At 46.2% G+C, this 23,923-nt stretch overlaps 1 protein-coding gene across 1 annotated transcript in view; it reads right to left on the bottom strand.

Moving 5' to 3' along the window:
* The window catches only part of LOC100355689 (putative tetratricopeptide repeat protein 41), a 90,353-nt gene extending 67,025 nt beyond the window's left edge, over window positions 1-23,328 (bottom strand). Inside the window, exons 1-4 of the mRNA XM_089308896.1 lie at window positions 22,963-23,328; window positions 10,084-11,101; window positions 3,861-4,041; window positions 955-1,169 (exon numbers count right to left, since the gene is read on the bottom strand). Of these exons, the coding sequence (XP_089165022.1) occupies window positions 955-1,169; window positions 3,861-4,041; window positions 10,084-10,879 (1,192 nt within the window). The 5' untranslated portion in view covers window positions 10,880-11,101; window positions 22,963-23,328. The remainder of the gene's footprint in view (window positions 1-954; window positions 1,170-3,860; window positions 4,042-10,083; window positions 11,102-22,962) is intronic.
* Between the last annotated feature and the right edge of the window lie 595 nt (window positions 23,329-23,923).

A 23,923-nucleotide genomic window follows, 5' to 3' on the forward strand; every position in this document is an offset into this window, starting at 1 on the left:
GCCTTCACATTCAATTCCTCAGCAGATTCTCAACCCACCCAGAGCCTCTCTGCTGCTCTTCTCCACGCCACCGCCTGGACTGCTGCCTTAGCCTCCATGCTTCCTCCTCCCCTCCACTTTCCACACATCAGACTAATATTCATCTTTTTTAAAGATTGATTTATTATTTGAAAGGCAGAGTTACAAAGGCAGTGGCAGAGAAAGAGGTCTTCCAACTTCTGGTTCACTCCCCAAATGGCCACAACAGGCAGGGCTGGGCCAGGACCAAGCCAGGAGCTGGGAGCTGCTTCTTCTCTCCCTTGTGGGTGCAGGGACCCAAAGACTTGGGCCATCTTCTTCTGCTTCCCAGGCCATAGCAGAGAGCTGTATTGGAAATAGAACAGCCAGGACTCAAACCAGTGCCCATTTGGGATGCTGGCACCACAGGCAGTGGCTTTAACCGCTACATCACAGTGCAAGCCTTATATTGATCTTTTTAAAATATCAGTCAAATCATGCCATTCCACTACCCAAAACTCTCCACTGTTTTCCCAGTACTCTTAAATCCACACCTACCATCCTGGCCGTGATCTAAAATAGCCTCACCTTTACTTCCGGCTTCATCTGGTCAGTCCCCTCTGTAGTGCACCCTGTACGGTTACCCTGGCCACATTTCCCTTTCTAATTCATTCAACTCTGTGTCCAGCTTAGGAGCTGTACTCGTATTACTTAGCTGTTCCCTTTGCCTGGAGTGTTCTGACGGCACAGTTTGTTCATAATACATTTTTTTCATGAGCTTGTGGAATATCCCACAGATGCCTGAATTTCAAACTTTTTCTACAAGAAAGTAAACAGCTTTTAATCAAACATCCTATGAATTATTTGAAGCACTTTGTAGCCACATCAGCAGAGAGAAACACTCATTTCTAGCTCACCAGGTGTGCTCTGAATGATGTAAGCGTATGACACAGTTACCGTAGTTCTTGTGCTGCAACTCCGAGATGAAGTAGTGGATCACGGTCATGATGTCACTGCTTTCACAGGTGCTTCCCACAAAATGCGGGATCAGCAACAGGCCTGGATGTTTCTTTTTGAAATAATCCACCCAGCTGGCAAGCAGAGTGGATTTCCCGCAACCACGTTCTCCAGACAAGAGCAAAATAGACTTGTACGTTGGAAGATAATTCAGCCTGAAAAATAAAGCAGTAGAATGTAATCAAGAATATTTATCCAAAAGGGGGCAAGGGAGGGAGGAGAAAGGAAAAGACAGAGGCAGAGGAGGCCATTTTCCCATATACATTATGTCTCTAGAGACAGGAAGTTCCGGTTTCAACTTTGGCTTCAACTGTTTTCAAAGAAGTCATCCACCCTCTGGGCTTTCGTTTTGTCATCTGTGAAATACAGAGACAGACAGCAGCCTGAGAGCCCCATCCAGCTACACCGATCCTGGGGTTGTCCAACATGAACGTAGGGCCACATCAAGGGTGCAAGGCACGGGGAGGGAAACTCTCCCAGGCAGGTCCACTGCCCTCTTATCTGAGCTGCCCAATCCTTCCTCAGGTTACCATCACCATCACCACCCTGGCCCCTGGTGCAACATCACTTTGGAAGAGAATACAAAATTAAAACACTTACATGTCAAGAATCCCCACCAATCCTGATGGCCTCAAAATTAGAAATTCAACAAAATTCCATTAATTGGTAGACTTGCTGAGAAGTAGCCTGCACCTCAGCCAGGATGTGCTGGCTGGCAGTACTGCATAAATACGGTTTTTTCTACTGGCAAGGGGGCAGTGTAACCTGTATTGCTGCTTTATTTTTATGTTTTGGTGAAAAGTGAATGGATATACAGGGGACTCTCAGGACCATGAATATCAACACATACAGACTCTAGCTTTGTGCCCTACAGTTGTGACTCAATATATACATGTCTAGTGATTTTTCATTGACGTAAGCATAACAGGGAGGAGTTCTCAGACTTATCTTATTCACTGCTGTATATTTAGGGACTAGCACAGCACCTGACCCTGAATTGTTGAGTGAATGAATTAAGTCTGACATTCAGATTTACCAAAGCAATAACATGAGCCTGAAAATTCATTAAAATAAAAGTCCTACAGCAGGGTCACTAAATAAGCATTATTTCATAAAAATTCCATCTCCATTAATATGAATTTAAAATCAAATTTTCTATCTTTATTTAAAATCAAATTTTCTAATGGCTGGATTTGGTTTTGTACTCTTCTTCCATCTTTGCCCTCTTTCAGTCTATCCTCAGCTAAGCAGCCAGAGTGAGTCTATGAAAATACGTCATGCAAGAGAAGGTGCTCGGTGCAGTGACCAAGACACCACTGGGGACACCCACACACCACATCACAGTGGTTCAAGTCTCAGCTCCTCCACTTGCAATCCAGCTTGCTGATAATGCACACGTGAAGACTCAAACACAGACAGATCTGTCTGCCTTCCTTTAAAATAAAATGAAAATTAATTAAAAATTAAGAAGAGAAATGTCATCTAGGTAGGGGATCACTCTGCTGAAAACTAGTAAAAGCCCATGTCCCTAGAGTGACCATGTGAGGCCAGACAAGGCCATCCATTCCCTTCCCCCTCTCTCCCCTTGGCTTGACTGCCCTCCTTGCTCTCTCTGGCCCCCAGCCCCTGCCTGTGACTGCCTCTGTGTGCAGTGCTCCTCCAGTGCATATCTGCAGAGCTTGCTCCTCACCTGTTTCCAGCGGTTGCCCAAACGCCACCTTCTGAGGGAGGGCTTCCCTCGCCCTGCCAGATGGCCTGTTCCTTTTCAGTGTTTCATTCTGCTCCACAGCACTTGAAGTCCTCTAGCACACTACACGGCTGACCTATCTCCATGTGTTACCTGTGTCCGTAGCACGAGCTCCGTGGAGGCCACAGTGGCTGGCACCATTGCCCCAGGCTCATCACTCTCTATTGCAGTCCCCTCATGCACATGGCTACCAACATTCTTGTGGCTCTAGGAACCCACAGACCCTTACCCACAAATACAAATAATAATGCAGGCCACATCACTTTAACAGGCACTGGCTGAATATCTGAACATAATTAACAATGATCTGACAATGTACATGGAGACTCTTGGTAAACTATACAACATGATGATGATGATGATGATGATGCATCATTTCTATTTTTTTTAAAGATTTATTTATTTATTTGAGAGATAGAGTTACAGACAGTGAGAGAGAGAGAGACAGAGAGAAAGGTCTTCCTTCCGTTGGTTCACTCTCCAAGGGCTGCAACTGCCAGAGCTGCACCGATCTGAAGCCAGGAGCCAGGTGCTTCTTCCGGGTCTCCCATGCGGGTGCAGGGGCCCAAGGACTTGGGACATCTACTGCTTTCTCAGGCCACAGCAGAGAGCTGGATTGGAAGTGGAACAACCAAGACGAGAACTGGCGCCCATACGGGATGCCTGCACCGCAGGTGGAAGATTAACCTACTGTGCCACGGTGCCAGCCCCCATTTCTATTTCTTAACCTGATTTCTTCTCATTAAAGTCATTCCAACATTCTCAGAAATTATGTAGCCCAACTTTGATGCAAGGGTGAAAAAAGAAGCCCCCCCACCCCCACCCCCGCCGAAACCCCTCCTCAGGAGTTTATTTGATCTCCTTGTGAGGACACTGGAAGAAAGTATGTGAAATACCAGAAAATCTTCCAATGCAGAATGATATCTAATCAGGAAATTTCTACCCAGGGGTAGTTTTTAGGGGTTCTCTTTTATAGGAAGGAATGGGCAGAGAATAGAGAAAGTGAGGGGAACACATTGCAAATTGGGGGAATCTGATTTACCCGTCAAGCTGTTTCGCTTGAGTCCATGAAAAGGTTTGAGGTTGCTTAATATCTTACCTGAAGACCGGGTCTGAACTGGAACCTGCTGCTGAATTTTTTAAAACAAGGTCCATATCCTTCAAGGCAAATTTTTCCAAGATTTCAAAGGTCTTCTTTGGCTCCTTGGAAATAGCAACCGTTGCCTTACACTTCTCGATGAACTCTTCATGATAGAAACGTTCAAAGCTGTGCTTGTAGTCTTTACAGTCAAAAAAAGATACATTTTAGCATCTTAGATTTGTAGTTCCACATTTTCCATTGTACATGGTTATTATAAATGCCCAGGAAGGCATCTGCCTCTCTGTATTTATATTACCTTCTCACTATGTTGGGGCCACATATCACAGCCATCTGTATGTTCATGAAAGAAAACTGTAAGCAAACAATTTAACCTCCTTCATGCTACTTGTACATAGATTCCTGCTTGGGATTCCAAGTTATTCATGACCTCAGAATGACAAAGGCAAAAATATTAGACCTGCTACGTATATTTTGTCATCTTTTCAAATTGCTAGCTAAGTATGAAGTTATCTAGTTCAACCTTGTAGGGTATGTGTGTGAGTCTATGCATGGCTGAGGTTGGGGGAGTGGAGTATAATTTTAATAAGATGCCCTAATACTATGACACCCATCAGCATGGTTACAGTTCTGCTATTAGGCAAGTCCCTTAAACCCTGGTAACATAAGAGGGAAGGCTAGGCAATTGGGTGATCTCTGAGGTTCCTGCTGGTTTCAACTTACTGCAATTCCAATCTTGTTACCTAATTAAGTTCAGGGTTGTCTAGACTGCCAAAATGCCCTCTTGTCTCTGGAGATAACTACATCTCCTTGGTTTGTTTGGAGGGGAATAGGGGAAAAGGAAGTAGAGACTGGTATCAATATATACGGACAAAAAAAAAAAAAAACATCAGCTATGTTAGCCTGATAAGTTCCCAAGGTACAGGGTAGACCTTGTACTTCTGTAGGTAACTAGGCTGCACCATGGTTCACGTATGGACTACAATAGACCTGGAAGAACTACAGCATGGCCAACATCAGCTTCAAGCTTCAAGATCTTAGATAAAATTTGGGATGAACTTGTAGGATGACAGGTCCCCTGAGCTAAACTTGAACCTTATCCACTAATCTCAGATATATTCAAGGACCTCCTAAGTATTTCTAAGGCTTAAGAGCACAAACTGGTAGCTCTACATTGCCTTACAATAACTACCAGCTTCCCAAATGGCCTCCCACTACCCTCACTATAGACTATGAGATTCTGAAGGTATCAAGGGATCAAAGGGTATGTAAAATCCAAAAGAAAAGCAATTCAGTAGTTTCTTCTAAAGAGTTTTTTATAATCCATCCATTTTGTACCTTATAATTCAGGTATTTAGTTTACATATGTGGGGAGCAACCCGGACTAGACTAAGTTACTGGAATTAAGACTTATTCTAAGCCGGCGCCGTGGCTCAATAGGCTAATCCTCCACCTTGCGGCGCCGGCACACCGGGTTCTAGTCCCGGTTGGGGCGCCGGATTCTGTCCCGGTTGCCCCTCTTCCAGGCCAGCTCTCTGCTATGGCCAGGGAGTGCAGTGGAGGATGGCCCAGGTGCTTGGGCCCTGCACCCCATGGGAGACCAGGAAAAGCACCTGGCTCCTGGTTCCTGCCAGGATCAGCGCGGTGCGCCGGCTGCAGCGGCGGCCATTGGAGGGTGAACCAGCGGCAAAGGAAGACCTTTCTCTCTCTGTCTCTCTCTCTCACTGTCCACTCTGCCTGTCAAAAAAAAAAAAAAAAAAAAAAAAAAAAAAAAAAAAAGACTTATTCTATGCATCTGCTCTCCCACAATATGGCGCTGGGAGAGGAGAAAACAGCTTTTACACAGCTGCCTCCAGTTCAGCCAATAAACTGTAGGACTTGCTCCTGATTGGAGGAGAGCAGCGTACTCGGCGTGTGGGCAGCCGAGCACGGATTGGCAGAGGAGGACTATAAAGGAGGAGAGAGACGGCATGCACCAGGAACATCTAAGGGGAACATCTAAGGGGAACACCTGTGCAGCCCCCGAGAGAGCCGGCCGGCGGTGTGCTGCTCCCCTGCGGAAGTGGGGAGAGTGGCCCGGGGGAACCGCCCTTCCACGGAGGTGGAAGGGACAGTAGCCAACCCGGGAAGAACCAGCAGCAAACCCGGGGAGGGCCGAGCAGACAAAAGAACAGCGCAGGGTCCTGTGTCGTTCCTCCACGAAGAGGGGGAGCGACAACATACATACATACACTAAAGAATAAAGTCTAAAATAAGCTTACCTTTCAATAATATTCAAAATCAAATGCTAGGGAGAACATTATGGAGAACCAAGTTGATCCAAAACCAAATACACAAAAAGACTTGATTCTTGAACATCCTAATGAATATTAATCAACTGGTACAATTCAGAATGTGATTTGTTAACGAATATTGGCCACACTTCAGACTCTAACCAAACACATGTGTTACCTCAGGACCCATTTTTATTTTTCATTCTCTTTAGCTATTGCTCTGTGTCCGAGGTGTGCCTGGCATTGTTTTGGAGTATTTTACATTATTACTATGTTCAAGGTGATTAATGTCAATCTATTTTATAGGAGAAACTAAGGATTCCCAATATTAAATAATTTTCTCACTGAGACCTGGAAAAATCAAGCATCTGAGGACATGTCTGTCAGATTCTAAAACCCCAAGGCTGTAATAAACATTTGGGATATTTACTTGACTGCCTCACCCTACCACAGTTTCCACAATAGAGCCTTAGGTCATCATTTGGGGTCCACCCACCGCAGTACTCAGTGAATGCTGTTCCAGCGAGTCTGATCCCACCTCTGGCTGCACAGCCGGCATATGACTCAGGATTAGCCAATCAGAGCATCACCCTCTCTCAGCACCAGTGACTGAGTCAGATACAAGCACATGGCCCAAGTCAAGCTAATCAGAGACAGACAGGCTCAGTTCTAGGGCTTTGGGCCATTTCTGCTCAACTTGAACCTGGAGCTGCTACTGTCAACCTCCTTCCATGAGGGAGGAGCCAAGGAGTTGATCCAGCATCAGGGCAGCAAAGACAAGCTGAGAAATAATGAAAAACCAGAGCCTGGTAACATCATGTGAGCCACTGGATGAAGCCTGAGCTGAACCAGACCTGGTCCTGGGCTTTGCAGCTGTGTAAGTTATAACTTCCCTTGTTCTTGAAGCCCATTTGAGCTGTGACTGGTAACAATATATTTTCCCAGGGTCCAGGACAATTTGGTTTTTAGGGAGAATTTTCTTTGAACAGCAAAAGTGGGTTTTCACCACCACCCCAACTCTTTGTTCCAAAGACTCAAAGGTGGGTCTACACGCTGGTTCACCACCAACCCATCTGCTCCTTGAAAATATTGGATCATGTACCACTTGCCACTATTTTGTATCTTCACATTAAATACCCTCTTACATTAACAATCCACAACCTTGTTTGGCCCATTAAACCGTCTAAGCATCTGACCAAAGATAGAGGTCACCTTCCCACCCCCATCCCCTACAACATACATGTGCATATAAACATTTTAATTTCTTTTTTTTTTTTAATTTGACAGGTAGAGTTATAGACAGCGAGAGAGAGAGAGAGAGACAGAGAGAAAGGTCTTCCTTCCATTGGTTCACTCTCCAAATGGCTGCTATGGCTGGCGCTGCACCCATCCAAAGCCAGGAGCCAGGTGCTTCTTCCTGGTCTCCCATGTGAGTACAGGGCCACCCTCCACTGCCCTCCCGGGCCACATCACAGAGCTGGACTTGAAGAGGAGCAACCGGGACTAGAACCCGGCACCCATTCTAATTTCTTTGACAGGCAGAGTGGATAGTGAGAGAGAGACAAAGGTCTTCCTTTTGCCGTTGGTTCACCCTCCAATGCCCACCATGGCTGGCGCGCTGCGGCTGGCACACCACGCTGATCCGAAGGCAGGAGCCAGGTGCTTCTCCTGGTCTCCCATGGGGTGCAGGGCCCAAGCACTTGGGCCATCCTCCACTGCCTTCCCAGGCCACAGCAGAGAGCTGGCCTGGAAGAGGGGCAACCGGGACAGAATCCGGTGCCCCGACTGGGACTAGAACCTGGTGTGCCAGCGCCGCTAGGTGGAGGATTAGCCTATTGAGCCGCGGCGCCGGCCCTAATTTTTTTTTAAAAAAAGATTTATTTATTTATTCGAAAGGCAGAGTTACAGAGAGAGAGAGGAGTGACTAAGATCTTCCATCCTCTGGTTCACTTCTCAAATACCCGCAATGAACAGAGCTGCGCCAAGCCAAAGTCAGGAGCCAGGAGTGTCTTTCAGGTCTCCCACATGGGTGCAGGGGCCCAAGCATTTGGGCCATCCTCTGCTGTTTTGCCAGGTGCATTAGCAGGAAGTTGGATTGGAAGTGGAGCAACCAGGACTCAAACCAGCATCCATACAGGATGTTGGCACTGCAGACTGTGGCTTATCCCACTGTACCACAACACCAGCCCAAACATTCTAATTTCATGCCATCTGAGAGGCACCATAGGTCCCCAGTGACATCTGTCTAGGTGAAGAATCTCTAACATACTTTGACAGTGCTCTTCCGTTTTTTGTTTTTGTTTTTTTTTGTTTTTTTTTGTTTTTTTTTGTTTTTTTTTTTTTTTTGGACAGGCAGAGTTAGACAGTGAGAGAGACAGAGAGAAAGGGCTTCTTTTTCCGTTGGTTCACCCCCCCAATGGCCGCTAGCCGATGTGAAGCCAGGAGCTGTGCCGATGCGAAGCCAGGAGCCAGGTGCTTCCTCCTGGTCTCCCATGTGGGTGCAGGGCCCAAGCACTTGGGCCATCCTCCACTGCACTCCCGGGCCACAGCAGAGAGCTGGACTGGAAGAGGGGCAACCGGGACAGAATCCGGCGCCCCAACCGGGACTAGAACCCAGGGTGCCAGCGCCACAGGCGGAGGATTAGCCAAGTGAGCCACAGTGCCAGCCAATGTGCTTCCCTTTTCAATCTGGTACATGTCCACAAGGCATCATTTTCAAATAATCTTTTCACTTAGCAGCAATATGCTGTCAGGTAGTGCTTTTCAAACTTTAACATGCATGCACCTGGTCACCTTGTTAAAATGCAATTTTTAATTCAGTAGACTAGGAATGGGGCTCAGAGCCTGCATTTTGAGTAAGCTCCCAGGTGATACTAAGGTTGCCAGCCCAGGGGTTACACTGTGAGTAGTAAAGGTTAGGGCAAACAGCCATGGATTTTAGTCGTGGGGACCTGGGTTCAAATCCTGGATTGGCCCCTCACTAGTTATATGACACTGGTAAGTCATTTAACTGCTACTATAGTAGCTTTCATTTGTCCCTCTGCAAAATCAGAGTTGCAGTAGGTATCTTGTAGGGCTCAGCCTTGAAGATCAAAGGTGACAATATATATAAAGTACCAAACAATTAGTAAAGTTCTCTCCCCTTCAGCTCAGGGTTTCTCAACCTTGGTATTGTTGACATTTGGGCTGGATAATGCTATACTCTGGGAGGCTGGACTGTACACTCTAGGATGTTCAGTGGTATCCCTGGCCTCTACCCACTCGACACCAGTAGCTCACCCCAGTGTGACAACCAAAGCTGCCGTGAGACATGGCAAATGTCCCTCTGGCAGAGGGGACACAATTCATCCTAGTTGAGAATCGCTGTCCTGGACCTACATGTTAACCATCAGATATTATTTTGGCTCTTCTCCAAACTCCTTAACTTCCTAAATAATCTTCCATGACCCATTATTTGCTCCTATTTTCAGTTTCCAAAATCTTCAAAACGGAAAAGCACAGGTTACAGGAATATGGGAATAATTTAAATGTGTAAGGAGTATTTCCAATCACTTAAAAACTCCATTCACAATGAAGACATACTCATAAAAAATATTAACCTTGGGGCCAGTGTTGTGGTGCTGCCACTTGCAACGCCCATGTGTCATTTAGGAGTGCTGGTTCAAGTCCCAGCTGCTCTGCTTCCAATCAAGCTTCCTGCTAATGCGCCTGGGAAAGCAGCAGCAGATGGCCCAAGTGCTTGGGCCCCTGTCACCTATATGGGAGACCTGGATGGAGGTCCTGGCTGCTGGCTTTGACCTGGCCCAGCCCTGGCTGTTGCAGCCAATTGAGAAGCAAACCAACAGAAGGAAGATACCTCTGTCATTTCACCTTTCAAATAAATAAATAAATCATTTTTAAAAATTAACCTTCTGCAGCTGCTAGACTTAGCTGTCTCTATGTTTGCTAACCTATATTATCCATCAGTAAAGTGGCTGGGCACAGTTTTTCTATCACAAGTGACCAGTCCTTGAGAACCAGCTCCCCCAGCTCCTGGAGACCGGCATAGAATCTGACCGGGAGCCCTTTGCTCATAATCGTGGCCTTCAGCTTTCCAATCTTCAGTTTCTCCTCCCTGGGGATCCGAGAGTCCGAGGACGGCTGCTGCACCTGCTCCTCGTTCTCCTTGGCTGAGGCCTTGGGCAGGGTGTCTTGAGTCCTAAAGTAAAAATACTGGAATGGGGATGGATTCAGAAATGCTGCTTGGATGATCTCAAACTCCATCAGGCTGCAGTCGTGGCACTCCAGGACCCAGGGATAGCCGTTTTGGGCCGCAACATAGAGATTTTGTTCTTTGTTGGATAACCGTGACAAGCCGACATCTTTGGAGAACAGGAAAGCTGAGTGCTTAGAGAGGAAGTCTCCGTAGGTGTGGCCCAGCAGGCAGATGAAAAAGGGCAAGCAGCTGCTCACGGAGTCGAGGCACAGCTTCAGCTGTTGGGCGTGGAGACAGGCGTGCTGCCTGCGCAGGCTGGCGGGTGAGGACCTGTGGGCCTTCAGCGCCGACCATCTCAGATCCACTGCTTTGAAATATGTGCCCCGGGAACTGCAAAGTTCATGAAGCTGAGGGAAGATGTTGTTGGCCAAAAAGTCTCTCTCTTCCTGAAAATCATGCAGAGCCGAGCAGATGTATGGCCGGATGGGTTTCGGGGGCTTTGAGATGAATTGGGGACGGCTGGGTGCATTCTCGCTTGCCTTCTGGCTCATTTCACTTTGCTCAGGGAAGACATCGTGGTCGGAAGGTAACAGTTTTCATCAGGGGGCAGCCACTGACCTGCACGGTTTTGAAGCCCTTTGGCTGGCTGTGTTGGCTATGAGCAGATGGACATCTTTCCCCAAAACTGTTTCTTTCCTGTTGACATTTGAGGGTGAGAGATGTCAGCCAATGAACAGACCAGAGTTTAAAAATAATGTAGCTTTAAGTCGAGACTGAAAAAGAAAACAGGCGTTATTTTAGGCTAACAGGCAGTCCTTGTCGCCCCTGCTCTAAGCCTTTGCGAACTACTGAGAACCACAGGAGAGTAGGCACTGGATGCAAGGCCCTCCCCTCTCCCAGCCCCGCTGCCCACTCCACCTCCCCAGGGCTCCTTCAGCCAACCACCACATCTGCACCCTAAGAATTTGGAAATTATGCAAGGGGACTTACTGACAGTGCAAAAAGGCACACAAGTCCAAAAAATGCAGGAATCTAACAAGCAAGGGAAGACTCACAAAACTGGGACCAGAAGCAGGAATGAAAATAGGTAGAGGGTTGGTCAAGACAGGGGGAACAAATCAAATTATCTAAGGGCAGAAGACCAGGAACACTGCTGGAAGCTGACAGACAAGCAAGTCAGGATCTAAGAACCTGAGTTCAGTGATACTTTTTAATCTTAAAGTACGCAGGCTCATAGAACGTTCCATTTATCTACACAGGCTGGAAATTTAATTCCACTGAGCTAATGGAAAATACCCTCCAACAATGACATAGCTATGCCTGCAAGAGCTCAGGAAGAAACATTATAAAAACTACCTACTTTCATGAGCTTTTCCTTGATGCAACTAATTTCCATACAAAATGTTTCTTTGTTGTTTATGTCTGTTGCTTTCAATTGTGGAGAAATATAACTATCGGGTTATAAAGTATATTTGATTCATTTTTTATCACCTTCACCTGACAACAATGTTACAATGCAATACTTTTTAAAAACTATTAACTCTATTGCATTGAATGTTCTAATAATCCTATGACAGGTAAAAATATCAGCCTACTTTGTAGATGAAGAAACAAAAGTTCAGACAAGATAAGCAACGGGTCCACAATCATGTAGCTACTAAGAGGAGAGCCAAGATCTAAACCCAGGTCAGTATGACTACACACATGCATGTTGCAATGCCACTCTAACACTCTATATCAAGAAGACAACATTTAAAGATAAAAAAAAAGGAAAGAAAATATCGACTGTCTTAAAATGGTGAGATTATACAACACTGAGAAAGTCAAATTATCCATGTTTGCAGATGACATGATGTTGTACATGGAAAAACCTAAACACTCCACCAAAAAGCTGCTAGAATTGATAAACTAATTCAGTAAAGTTGCAGGTACAAAATAAACACACAAAACACAGTAGGCTTTTTGTATCCTAATGATGAGCTCACAGAAAGAGAAATCAAGAAAGAAACCGCATTCACAATAGCCACAAAAAAATCAAGTGTTTAGGAATAAATGTAACCAAAGAACTGAAAGATCTCTACAATTAAAATTATCCAACATTACTGAAAGAAATCATCAAAAACACAAAAAATGGTGATATTCCTCATTCATGGATCAGAAAAATCAATATCACTAAAATGTCTATATTACCTAAAGCAATCTACAGATTCAATCCAATCTATCAAAATACCAATGATATTCTTTACAAATTAGAGAAAGCAATCCTAAAATTCATATGGAATCACAAAAGACCCTGAATAGCCAAAGTCATCCTCAATAAGAAAAATCAAGCTGGAGGCATTACAATACCTATCTTCAAAGCACACTACAAAACTATAGTAACTAAAACAGCTTGGTATTGGCATAAAAACCAATACATATGTCAATGAAACAGAATAGACAGCTCAGAAATTAATCCACATACAAACACACAATTGACTCTTTTTTAAAAAGATTTATTTATTTATTTATTTGAAAGGCAGAGTTGCAGCAAGGCAGAGGCAGAGAGAGAGAGAGAGAGGTCTTCCATCTGCTGGTTCACTCCCCAGATGGCCACAATGGCTGAAGCTGTACCAATCCGAAACTACGAGCCAGGAGTTTCTTCTGTGTCTCCCACACAGGTGCAGGGGCCCAGGCACTTGAGTTTATCTTCTACTGCTTTCCCAGGCCACAGCAGAGAGCTGGATCAGAAGTGGAGCAGCCGGGACTTGAACCAGTGTCCATATGGGATGCCGGCACTGCAGGCAGTGGCTTTACCTGCTACACCAAAGCACCGGCCCCTCAACTGACTTTTGACAAAAGTACTCAGAACATACAGTGGAATTAGGATAGTCTCTTTAACAAATGGTGCTGGCAAAACTGGATGTATATATGTAGAAGAATGAAGTTAGATGCATGGATCAGAGACCTGAATTTAAGACCTGAGACTATGAAGTTGATGGAAGAAAATATAGGGGAAACACTCCAAGACACTGGTGCAGGGGAAAACTTCTTGGACAAGAACCCCATAGTACAGACAACAAAACCAAAACTAAATAAATGGGACTATATCAAACTCAGAAGCTTGTGTACAGCAAAGGAAATGACCAATAGAGTGAAGAAGGATACAACAGAATGGGAAAAAATATTTGCAAAACACCTATCTGACAAAGGATTAATATCCCAAATGTATCAGCAACTTAAAAACCTCAATATGGGGCTGGCACAGGGGGTTAAAGTCCTGGCCTGCAAAGCCAGCATCCCATAAGGGTGCCAGTTCAAGTCCCAGCCACTCCACTTCCCATCCAGCTCCCTGCTAATGTGTCTGGGAAAGCAGAGGAAGATGGCCCAAGTCCTTGGGCCCCTGCACCCACATGGGAGACCCGGAAGAAGCTCCTGGCTCCTGGCTTCAGATTGGCTCAGCTCCAGCCATTGCAGCCATTTGGGGAGTGAGCCAGAAGATAGGTGATGCTCGCTCGCTCTCTCTCTCTCTCTCTCTCTCTCCCCCTCCCCCTCTGCCTCTCCTCCTCCCTCTCCCCTTCTCTCTGTAACTCTGTATTTCAAATAAATAAAATAAACCTATTAAAAAAAAAACCCTAAGTAACAAAATGAGAGTTATCTAAAGAAGAAATACAAATGGCCAACAAATATATGAAAAAATGCTCAACATCACTAGCCATTGGAGAAATGAAAATCACAATGAGACATCACCTCAACCCTGTCAGAATGGCTAAAATCTAAAACACAGAGAGTAACAAATGCTGGTGAGAATGTGGACAAAGATGAGCACTTAGACACTCTTGATGAGAATGTAAATTAGTGCAGTCACTATGGAAAACAGTATGGAGATTTCTTAAAACTAGAAATAGACTTGCCAGGGCTGGCACTGTGGTGTAGCATGTAAAGCTGCTTCCATATGGGCGCCAGTTCAAGTCCCAGCTGCTCCATTTCCTATCTAGCTCTCTGCTGTGGCCTGGGAAAGCAGCAGAAGATGGCCCAAGTCCTTGGTCCCCTGCACCCATGTGGGAGACCCAGAAGAAGCTCCTGGCTCCTGGCTTCAGATCAGCACAGCTCCAGCCATTGTGGCCAATTGAAGAGTGAACCAGCAGATGGAAGACCTCTCTCTCTCTCTCTCTTTTTCTCTCTCTTTTTCTCTCTCTCTCTGCCTCTCTGCTTCTCTGTCTCTCTCTGTCTAACTCTGACTTTCAAATAAATAAATAAATAAATCTTAAAAAAAAGAGAAAGAAATAGACTTGCCATATGATCCAGCAATCTCACTACTGGGTATGTTCCCAAAAGACTTGAATACAATGGATCAAAGAGATACTTATACTACCATGTTTAAAGTGGCACTGTTCACAACAACAACCAAAATTTGGAATCAAGCAAGGTGTCCGTCATCAGATGAATGGATAAACAAAATATGGTATATATACACAATGGCATATTATTCGGCCATAAAAAAGAATGGAATTCTATCATTTGCAGCAAAGTGGATGTAACTGGAGGACATCATGTTTGATGAAATAAGCCAGACACAGAAAGACAAATACCGCATGCTCTCCCTGATATGTGGGAGCTAAAGTTTAAGAAACAAACAAAAAGAAAAATAAAGAAATGTCTGTATGTATCAGTACTGCTGTAAATATAGTTTTGTAAAACTTTGTTTTATACCTTTGTGAAACCAAGGATTAAGAATGTTATACTACTGGGGCCAGTACTGTGGTGTAGCAGGTAAAGCTGCCACTTGCAGTGCTGGCATCCCATATGAGTCCCGGGTCGAGTCCTGGCTGCTCCACTTTCAATCCAGCTCTCTGCTATGGCCTGGGAAAGCAGTAGAAGATGACCCAAGTCCTTGGGTCCCACATGGGAGACTTGGAAGAAGCTCCTGGCTGGAATGACTTCTCTCTCTCTCTGCCTCTGCCTCTCTGTAACTTTGCCTTTCAAAACAATAAATCTTTTTTAAAAAGTTACACTACTATACTTTTAATAATGTTATTACTTTAAAATTTACTGTATATATGGATTAAATGGTCATTTTTCCATTTAATTGTTGTTTATAGCCATTGCCTATATTATCACTAAACTAGAGTCTTTTTGCTTTTTACTTGTTAAGCTTCTTATTCAATGAAGTATTTAGCCTTTTTATTGTAATGTGAATTTATTTTTTTAATCTGATTTCTTTTTTTAAGGTTTTTTTTTTTTAATTTATTTGAAAGGTAGAGTTAGAAAGGCAGAGACAGAGAGAGAGAGAGAGAAAGGTCTTCCATCTGTTGGTTCATTCCCCAGATGCCCACAATGGCCAGAGTTGCACTGATCCAAAGTGAGGAGCCAGAAGCTTCTTCCATGTCTCCCATGCAGGTGCAGGGGCCCAAGTGTCCAGGCCATCTTCTACTGCTTTCCCAGGCCATAGCAGAGAGCTGGGTCAGAAGTGGAGCAGCCGGGACTCGAACCAGTGCCCATATGGGATGCCTGCATTGCAGGTAATGGCCCTACCTGCTACACCACAATGCCGGCCCCTGTAATGTGAATTTAAAATATGTTATCTCAAAAACGAAAGAAAGTAAGAAAGTAAGAGAGAAAGAGAGAGAGAGAGGGAAAGAGGGAAAGAGGGAGGGAGGGAGGAGGGAGGAGGGAGGAGGAAAGATAGTGAGAGGGAAAGAGAGGGAGGGAAGGAAGGAGGGAATATCATGTTCTTAGAATTGCACCTACAATCATATTACATCTATTAAAAAGTAATAAAAAGTGAAAATTAAAAACATTTTAAAAATACCCTTCCCAACATCTTTCTTAGGTTATCACTGTTTAATTTATATTTCAGAATCTGCAAGCTACAAACTAAGTGCTTAGTAAATGTTTGCTATTCATATTATTGTTGGTGCTAATGCTAACATTCCCTCTACTGCGAATGTTTGATTTCACAGTTTATGATAAAGCAGCCTCAACAGTATCACTGTTTTTATCACTGTACTTTATAATTTAAAGTTACAAAGTACATCTATTAACTGGTGAAAGCTGCTTCTGGCCTCCCTCAGAAACTGCTCTCAGTATTTTACGGCTCAGGAATGTCTATATATCCACATGCCAACTCACATGCTACTTCCCAAAGGCCATGCCATCTTTTGTTAGCAATTTTACCCCTGGCAGCTTTAGGCTGTATTTCTTCTTACTTTTAAAGTTTCCTATGCTTAAAATTTAGGTTGACTGGGGCCGGCACTCTGGCGTAGTAGGCTAAGCTCCTGCCTGCGATACTGGCATCTCATATGGGTGACGGTTCAATTCCTGGCTGCTCCACCTCTGATCTGGTTCCTTGCTAATGTGTCTAGGAAAGCAGCAGAAGGCAGCCCAAGTGCTTGGGCCCCTGCACCCACGTGGGAAGAAATTATTTTAATTTTCTTCTTGAGCTTTTTTCCATTTCTAAAGTTTCTACAATAAACATTTCTGGCTTTGAAATCATTAAGATGACTTTTGTTTAAAAAAAAAAAAACTTTCAGGCATGGGCACTGTGGCACAATAGATTAAGCTGCCTCTTGGGATGTCTGCAGCCCATATCAGTGGACCTGGGATGGAGTCCACCTGTGCCTCTACGGCCAGTCCTGCTTTCTGCAAACACACCTGGAAGGCAAGTACTGAGTCCCAGCCAGCCATGTGGAGACCACAGTGGACTTCCTGGCTCCTGGCTTCCGCTTGGCTCAACCCCAGCTGTTTCAGCCATTATGAGAGAGAACCAGAGATGGAAGACATCTTTCTGTCCTTCAAGTACATAAAAATATGAATAAATTAACATTTTATAAAATAAAGACAGTTTAAAAAAAAAATAAAAGCAGCGGCCAGTGTTGTGGCGCTGCAGGTGAAGCCACTGCCTGCAACACCAGCATCCCATACGGGCGCTGGTTCAAGTCCCCACTGCTCCAAGTCTGATCCAGCTCCCTGCTAATGGCCTGAGAAAAGTAATGGAAGATGGCCCGAGAGTGTGAGTCTCTACTATCCATGTGTGAGACACAGAAGAAGCTCCTGGCTTCAGCCTGGCCCAGTCCTGGCCATTGTGGCTATCTGGGGAGTGAACCAGAGGACGGAAGATATCTCTGTCTCTGTCTCTTCCTCTCTCTGTAACTCTTTAAAGCAAATAAATAAACCTTTTTGAAAAAACACAAACAGAATAAACGTGAAAATTCTAAGGTAAGTAACCAAGAAGTATGTGACCATTAGAACAATGCAAATTTCTTAAATACAAGGTCCAGTTTGTTCTGCCATTATATAACTAACTCCCAGAACTCATTTAATTTTTCTAAACTCCGATTTTTCTAAGCTTTGCAAAAAGGATAGGGCAGGCTTGAGAAGTGTGAATAAACTGTTATAACCTCTTTTACAGAAGCAAATGGCCATGAAAATCTGAATGCACATACTCTTTGATCTATTCCAAAACTAAAAATTTATCTTCCAGATAAACTTATACAAATATAAAAATCTGTATATATTAGAACTTTCCAGCAGCACTGGCTATGACAGACGCAAACTGGACACCATCCAAATGCCCACTGAATAGGGGAATGGTTAAAAGGAACAAGACATCTAAGATCTAGGTAATGTCGCTCCCCGTCTTCATGGAGGAACGACACTAAACCCTGCCTAGGCTTCATATCCGAGTCACGGCACCATTATGTCGCTCCCCCTCTTCGTGGAGGAACGACACAGGACCCTGCGCTGTTCTTTTGTCTGCTCGGCCCTCCCCGGGTTTGCTGCTGGTTCTTCCCGGGTTGGCTACTGTCTCTTCCACCTCCGTGGAAGGGCGGTTCCCCCTGCCACTTTCCCCACTTCCGCGGGGGAGCGGCACACCGCCGGCCGGCTCTCTCGGGGGCTGCACAGGTGTTCCTTCAGGTAGATGTTCCCCTTAGATGTTCCTGGTGCATGTTGTCTCTCTCCTCCTTTATAGTCCTCTTCCGCCAATCCCAACTCAGCTGCCCACACGCCGAGTACGCTGCTCTCCTCCAATCAGGAGCAGGATCAGCTCCTGGAGGTCATCACTCAAGTTGGCAAGAGGCAGCTGCGTAGAAGCTGTTTCCTCCTCTCCCAGCGCCATATTGTGGGAGAGCAGATGCATAGAATAAGTCTTAATTCCAGTAACTTAGTCTAGTCCGAGTTGCTCCCCACAGGTAAATGGAATAAGCTAGTATCTATTGTTCTACATCTTTTAAAAATTACACATATACAGGGGCCAGTGCTGTGGCTCACTTGCTTAATCCTCTGCCTGCGGCACCAGCATCCCATATGGGCGCTGGGTTCTCCGCTTCCAGTCCAGCTCTCTGCTGTTGCCCAGGGTAGTGGAGGATGGCCCAAGTGCTCCAAGTGCTCCCTGCGCCCGCATGAGAGACCAGGAAGAAGCACCTGGTTCCTGGCTTTGGATCGGCACAGCGCACAGGCTATAGTGGCCATTTGGGAGTGAACCAACGGAAGGAAGACCTTTCTCTCTCTGTCTCACTGTCTATAATTCTACCTGTCAAATATTTTAAAAAATTATACACATACATGTACATACACATGTGTGCACACACACACACATACACACATACACACAGAGAAAATTTCTGGAAGGATGCATAAGAGACCCGTATCAGTGATAAACCCTAGAGAATGGGAACAGTAGGGAAGAGGAAGCCTACAAATCATACCTTTACTTTACACTTTTCTATATCAATTGATTTTTTTAACCATGGAAATGACCAATATAATTTAAAACTGAAACAGGCATTGTGGAACTACATGATTTCCAAGATTCTTTCCAGCTCTAAAATGCCACACACAAGGGCACACACTTGGTGCAGCAGTTAAATCACAGGCGGAACGCAGGGTTTGAATTCTGGCTCCTCCAGTCCATAGCCAGCAGCCGGGAGGCAGCAGGTGATGGCTGAAGAGCTTGAGTCCCTGCCACCCACATGAGAGATCTGGACTGAGTTCCAGGCTCCTTGCTTCAGTCTGGCCCAGCCCTGGCTACAGAGGGCATTTGGGGTGTGAAGCAGCAAATGGAAGACCTCTGACTCTCTCTGCCTTTCAAATAAAATGAAAATAAATATTTGTAAATCCCCAACAGAAATTACCATCAATATGGCTAATCGGGTCATTCATGATATCCAATTTACCACAATTTGAAATTTAACAAGCCTGTATTTGAAATTCTGTTTCCTTTGTGCTCTGCTACGGTTCAAAGCCCACAGGAGACAATTGGATAGCTATTTTTAAACTGAGCTATTTTTCTAAGGCAGCCTCTGGGGAGATTTTTGTGTTTAATTAATAGGATAAAATGGCAACTCCAAGACTATGGGTGAATTTACTTTATGACAGGTTGAAGGTTTCTGATTGCTTGTGAGAGAGTCAGCACACCCAGAGATTTTATTGGCAGAGGAACAGAGGCAGGAAATCTTTTTTTTTTTTTTTTTTTTTTTTTTTTTTTTTTTTTGACAGGCAGAATGGACAGTGAGAGAGAGAGACAGAGAGAAAGGTCTTCCCTTGCTGTTGGTTCACCCTCCAATGGCCACTGCAGCTGGCGTGCTGCGGCCGGCACACCATGCTGATCCGATGGCAGGAGCCAGGTACTTATCCTGATCTCCCATGGGATGCAGGGCCCAAGCACTTGGGCCATCCTCCACTGCACTCCCTGGCCACAGCAGAGAGCTGGCCTGGACGAAGGGCAACCAGGACAGAATCCGGCGCCCCGACCGGGACTAGAACCCGGTGTGCTGGCACCGCTAGGCGGAGGATTAGCCTAGTGAGCCCCGGCGCCGGCCAGGAAATCATTTTCTAAATTCAAAGTTAATTCTAGGCTTTCTGTTAGATTTCCTGGGTGCTCCATCTTCATAAGCAGGTCTCTCCCACCTCTACTGTGTGCAGGTCCTCTCATTTTCTTCCAAGCTGGAATTCATTGTTTTATATGGCACAAGATAGGAGTTCCACTTCATTTTGCTAGAGACAGAGAACCATCACAGGCAAGCATCATTTATTAAATAAACTATCCATTCCCCCTCTGAATTGAAACATCATTCTATGCATCCACTGGAAATGACCCATTTTTGGATTTTCTCTTCCGCTTCACTGACTTGTTTGTATAGTTGAATATCAGTACGTAGTGAGTATTTTCATTCTTTTTAATGCATAGCATCTGGGAAAATCCCCACTGTATTATTCAGGGCCCACCTCTTGTGCCAGAAGCTGAAAACGCCTTGTGAAACTTTCCCAGCTTCCCTTGCCACTAGGGTATGGTGGCAGCTGACCTCCAAACGGGCCCAGTGGCCTCTGACAGCTGGTACTCAAATCCTTGCAAAATCCTCTCTTACCAAATAGGGTTACTGCTGTGAGAGTGCGTGATACCTGAGATTCATTATGAGTCACTGTGGCTTGTGAGCCGTTCTCTGCCTTGGCTCACTCACTCCCGATGAAGCCAGCTGCCGCTGTGAGCACACTTGGGCAGCCCTACAGAGGGGTCTGCATGGTGAGGAACCGAGGGTCTGGCCCACACCTGCTCAGATGAGCCCTGGAGGAAGCTGATCTGCCAGCCCCAGTCCTGCCACCAGATGCTGTCTGCCTTGGCCAACAGCTTGACCACAAGTGCATGAGAACCTCAGCCAAAACAACCGAGCTAAGCGCTCCTGCATTCCTGACCTATGGATACCTTGTGAGATTATAAACCTTTATCACTTTGAGTTGCTAAATGTGGGTGTACTCTGTTACACAGCAATAGACTATACATAGGGTATGGAATCTGACCCACGTTTGATTTATATTCTTCAACATTTTATAGTTTCTTCATGTTGGAGCTATGTCTTTTAAGCTTATTCCTATTTTATGATTTTTGCCTCCAAAACAAATGAAATTAAGGGTTTTTTTTCTCACATTTCTACATTTTTTAAGCAAGATTACAGCAAGACTACCAGATTCTCGTATTTATTGTGCACCATTTGTTTTACAGGTAGAGTCTTGGGTTTTTGGCATATAAAATCAGGTCATGGGTAAGAAGAGATTTTGCCATGAAGGGATTTCTTGGAGAACTTCTCTAATTTGTGCCACACCCTTCATGTTCTGGTCTTCTTGTTGGACCCTGCTCAAGCGTGTGGCACAGTACTGACACAGTGGGCATCCCTGGCTCCTTGTTCTTACTGAAACGGGTTTCAGCATTTTGCTGTTTAGAGTAACAGTTGTTAGTTTTAACTGGTGTCTAATTTTTTTAATTTATTTTATTGATCTGAAAGTTACAGAGAAAAATAGAGAGGTCCTCCATCGGCTGGTTCACTCACCCAACGACCACAACGGCCAGAGCAGGGCCAATCTGAAGCCAGGAGCATCTTCTGGGTCTCCCACATGGGTGCAGGGGCCCAAGGACTCTGGCCATCCTCTACTGCTTTCCCAGGCCGTAGCAGAGAGTTGGATGGGAAGTGCAGCAGCTGGGACGGCAGGCAGCGGCTTTAAACTGCTGCGCCAAGGTGCCAGCCTGGGGTCTAATTTAAAAATAACAAAACTCGCCCTTTCTAAGTATACAACCTGATGAGTTTCAACCACTACAACATGAAGATCAAGGACATTTCCATCAACCCAGAAACTTCCCTGGTTCTCCTGTTCAATCCTGCCTTCACATCCTGACCCCAGTTCAAGTAGAACACCTGTGTGCAGCTGCAGCTCCAGGGGTAACACCTGCTCAAGCTTCACAGGAACACAAGACTACACACAACGCTCACGCCAGTGTTCCCAGCACCCAGCACGATCCTTCCCGCACAGCAGGTCCTCCACAGTCCCTGAATTAGTGAGTGAACGAGTGAAGGAACCAGCTAATGGACCCATCAATTCACCTCAGCGCTCCCTCCATCCCAGTGCTCCGGGGTGCCAGCCTGCACGCTCCCGGGCTCCCCACCCCTGAACCACCTCCGCCTACCAGGAGAGCTCCCCACTGCACTGACCGCACCTGTCGGCCCACCCGGTGTTCACCCCAGTCGGAACACAAGGTAGGTCACTGCCTCCTGGGCTGAGCGGTGCTTACGCGGAAGCTTAGCAGCAACCACAACAAAGGTATCCATGGAAATGCACCACAGGAAGAATCAAGAGATCAGCTCCAAAGGCGGGGAGGGCCCGTTCTGGAGGAGCCGCACAGGGCAGGAATGGGGATGGGTAGCCGTTAGGAGTCAGAGAGGCGGAAAGACCGCCCGAGGGGGCGAGGCTGGGCACGAAGCCGCTCTTGCGCACCCCTAGGAGCACGGCAGAGCCCAGGCAGTCTCGCCGTGGCCAGCCCACAGCCTGCGGCTCTGCCCCCTCGTGAATTCTCAGCATCTGCACAAACATCCAGGCACTCGCAGCGGCTCTATTTCACTCTCGGTTCCCTCCAGGTGCAGCGCGAACTGCCCGGTCACATGGCTTTTGCAGTTTCAGGACTGCTCAGAAGTAGAGAGAAAGGTGAAGGAGCTGAGCTGTGAAGCCCAGAAGAGAGGAAGAACCCATTTTCTACGACCAAAAAATCAGTGAAAACACAACGAAATACCCTTGAGATTTCTGAATGCGATGCACACTCTAGTAGACTTTAAAAAAAAAATGCCAGCACAGAAGCGTAAAACCTGCTTCGTAAGCTACTTTTGCTTACTAGGAACAAAAGCGGGGCAATAAGGAGCCCCGCGAGGCGCAGGTGTCAACCAGAGTTCAGAGTGGGAGTTGCGGAAGCCGGTCTTCAGGAATGCGGAGGATCTCCCGAAAACAGGAGGGAGCAGCGAGGGAGAGGGGCCCGGCTAGGGGCAGCGGGAGAGGTGGTCCTAAGACGCCAGAGACCTGTGGGCGACTTCCGCGGAGAGACACCTGGGGTTTCACGTCGCCCTGAGGGCGGCCGGGGTATTTCTACGAAGTTACAAAGCTGCTATCTTGTCCCCACTCCCCCACCCACGAAAGGTTTTGCTTTCAAATACTGGCAGGTGTGCGCTCCTGCAGGCGGGGCGTTCCTTTTCTATGCAAACCCGGGCGGCCCCGTGCTCTCCCGCCGACTTGCAGCGAGGGCTCGCGGGCTGCCCGGGTCGCCCAAAGTTTACCTCAGGAGAGCGGGGGAAACCCACGCCGCCCCCTGCCCTAAACCACATCAGGCAGGCGCGAGGAAGACTGGGGTGCCCGGTGACGCACGCGCAGCCAGATTGGGAAACCGCCGTTCCCGAGCCGGAGGCGGCCTCCGCCGAAGCGCGGCGACTTCTGAAAGCGCGTCCGCTGCGGGGTCCTGCAACACGCACGAATCTCTACTGCGGTCAGAACGAGATGTGAATTCGAAAACGTGCAGGACGGAGTTCCCGCAAAGACACGCGAGGAGAGTGGGGGAGAAGAGACCCAAACTGCGCAGCTATAGCCCGCGAGGAAAAAACTACGATTCCCAGCATCCAACACGGCGTACCCTCGGTGTGTGGCATGCCGGGAAATGTAGTTTCTTCACCACCAACAAGCCACCCGAAAGCCTTCAGGGGGGTTTCAATCTCTCACGTATTGCTTCTCCGAGAAGCACTGACAAATAGAAAGGTGACTTGGAAGTCGCGCTGGATTCGGTCCCAACGGGATCCCGGGTGTAGACG

Source organism: Oryctolagus cuniculus, chromosome 11 (assembly GCF_051225735.1).
Source record: "Oryctolagus cuniculus isolate XC-2025 breed Fujian yellow rabbit chromosome 11, ASM5122573v1, whole genome shotgun sequence".
Lineage (NCBI taxonomy): Eukaryota > Metazoa > Chordata > Mammalia > Lagomorpha > Leporidae > Oryctolagus > Oryctolagus cuniculus.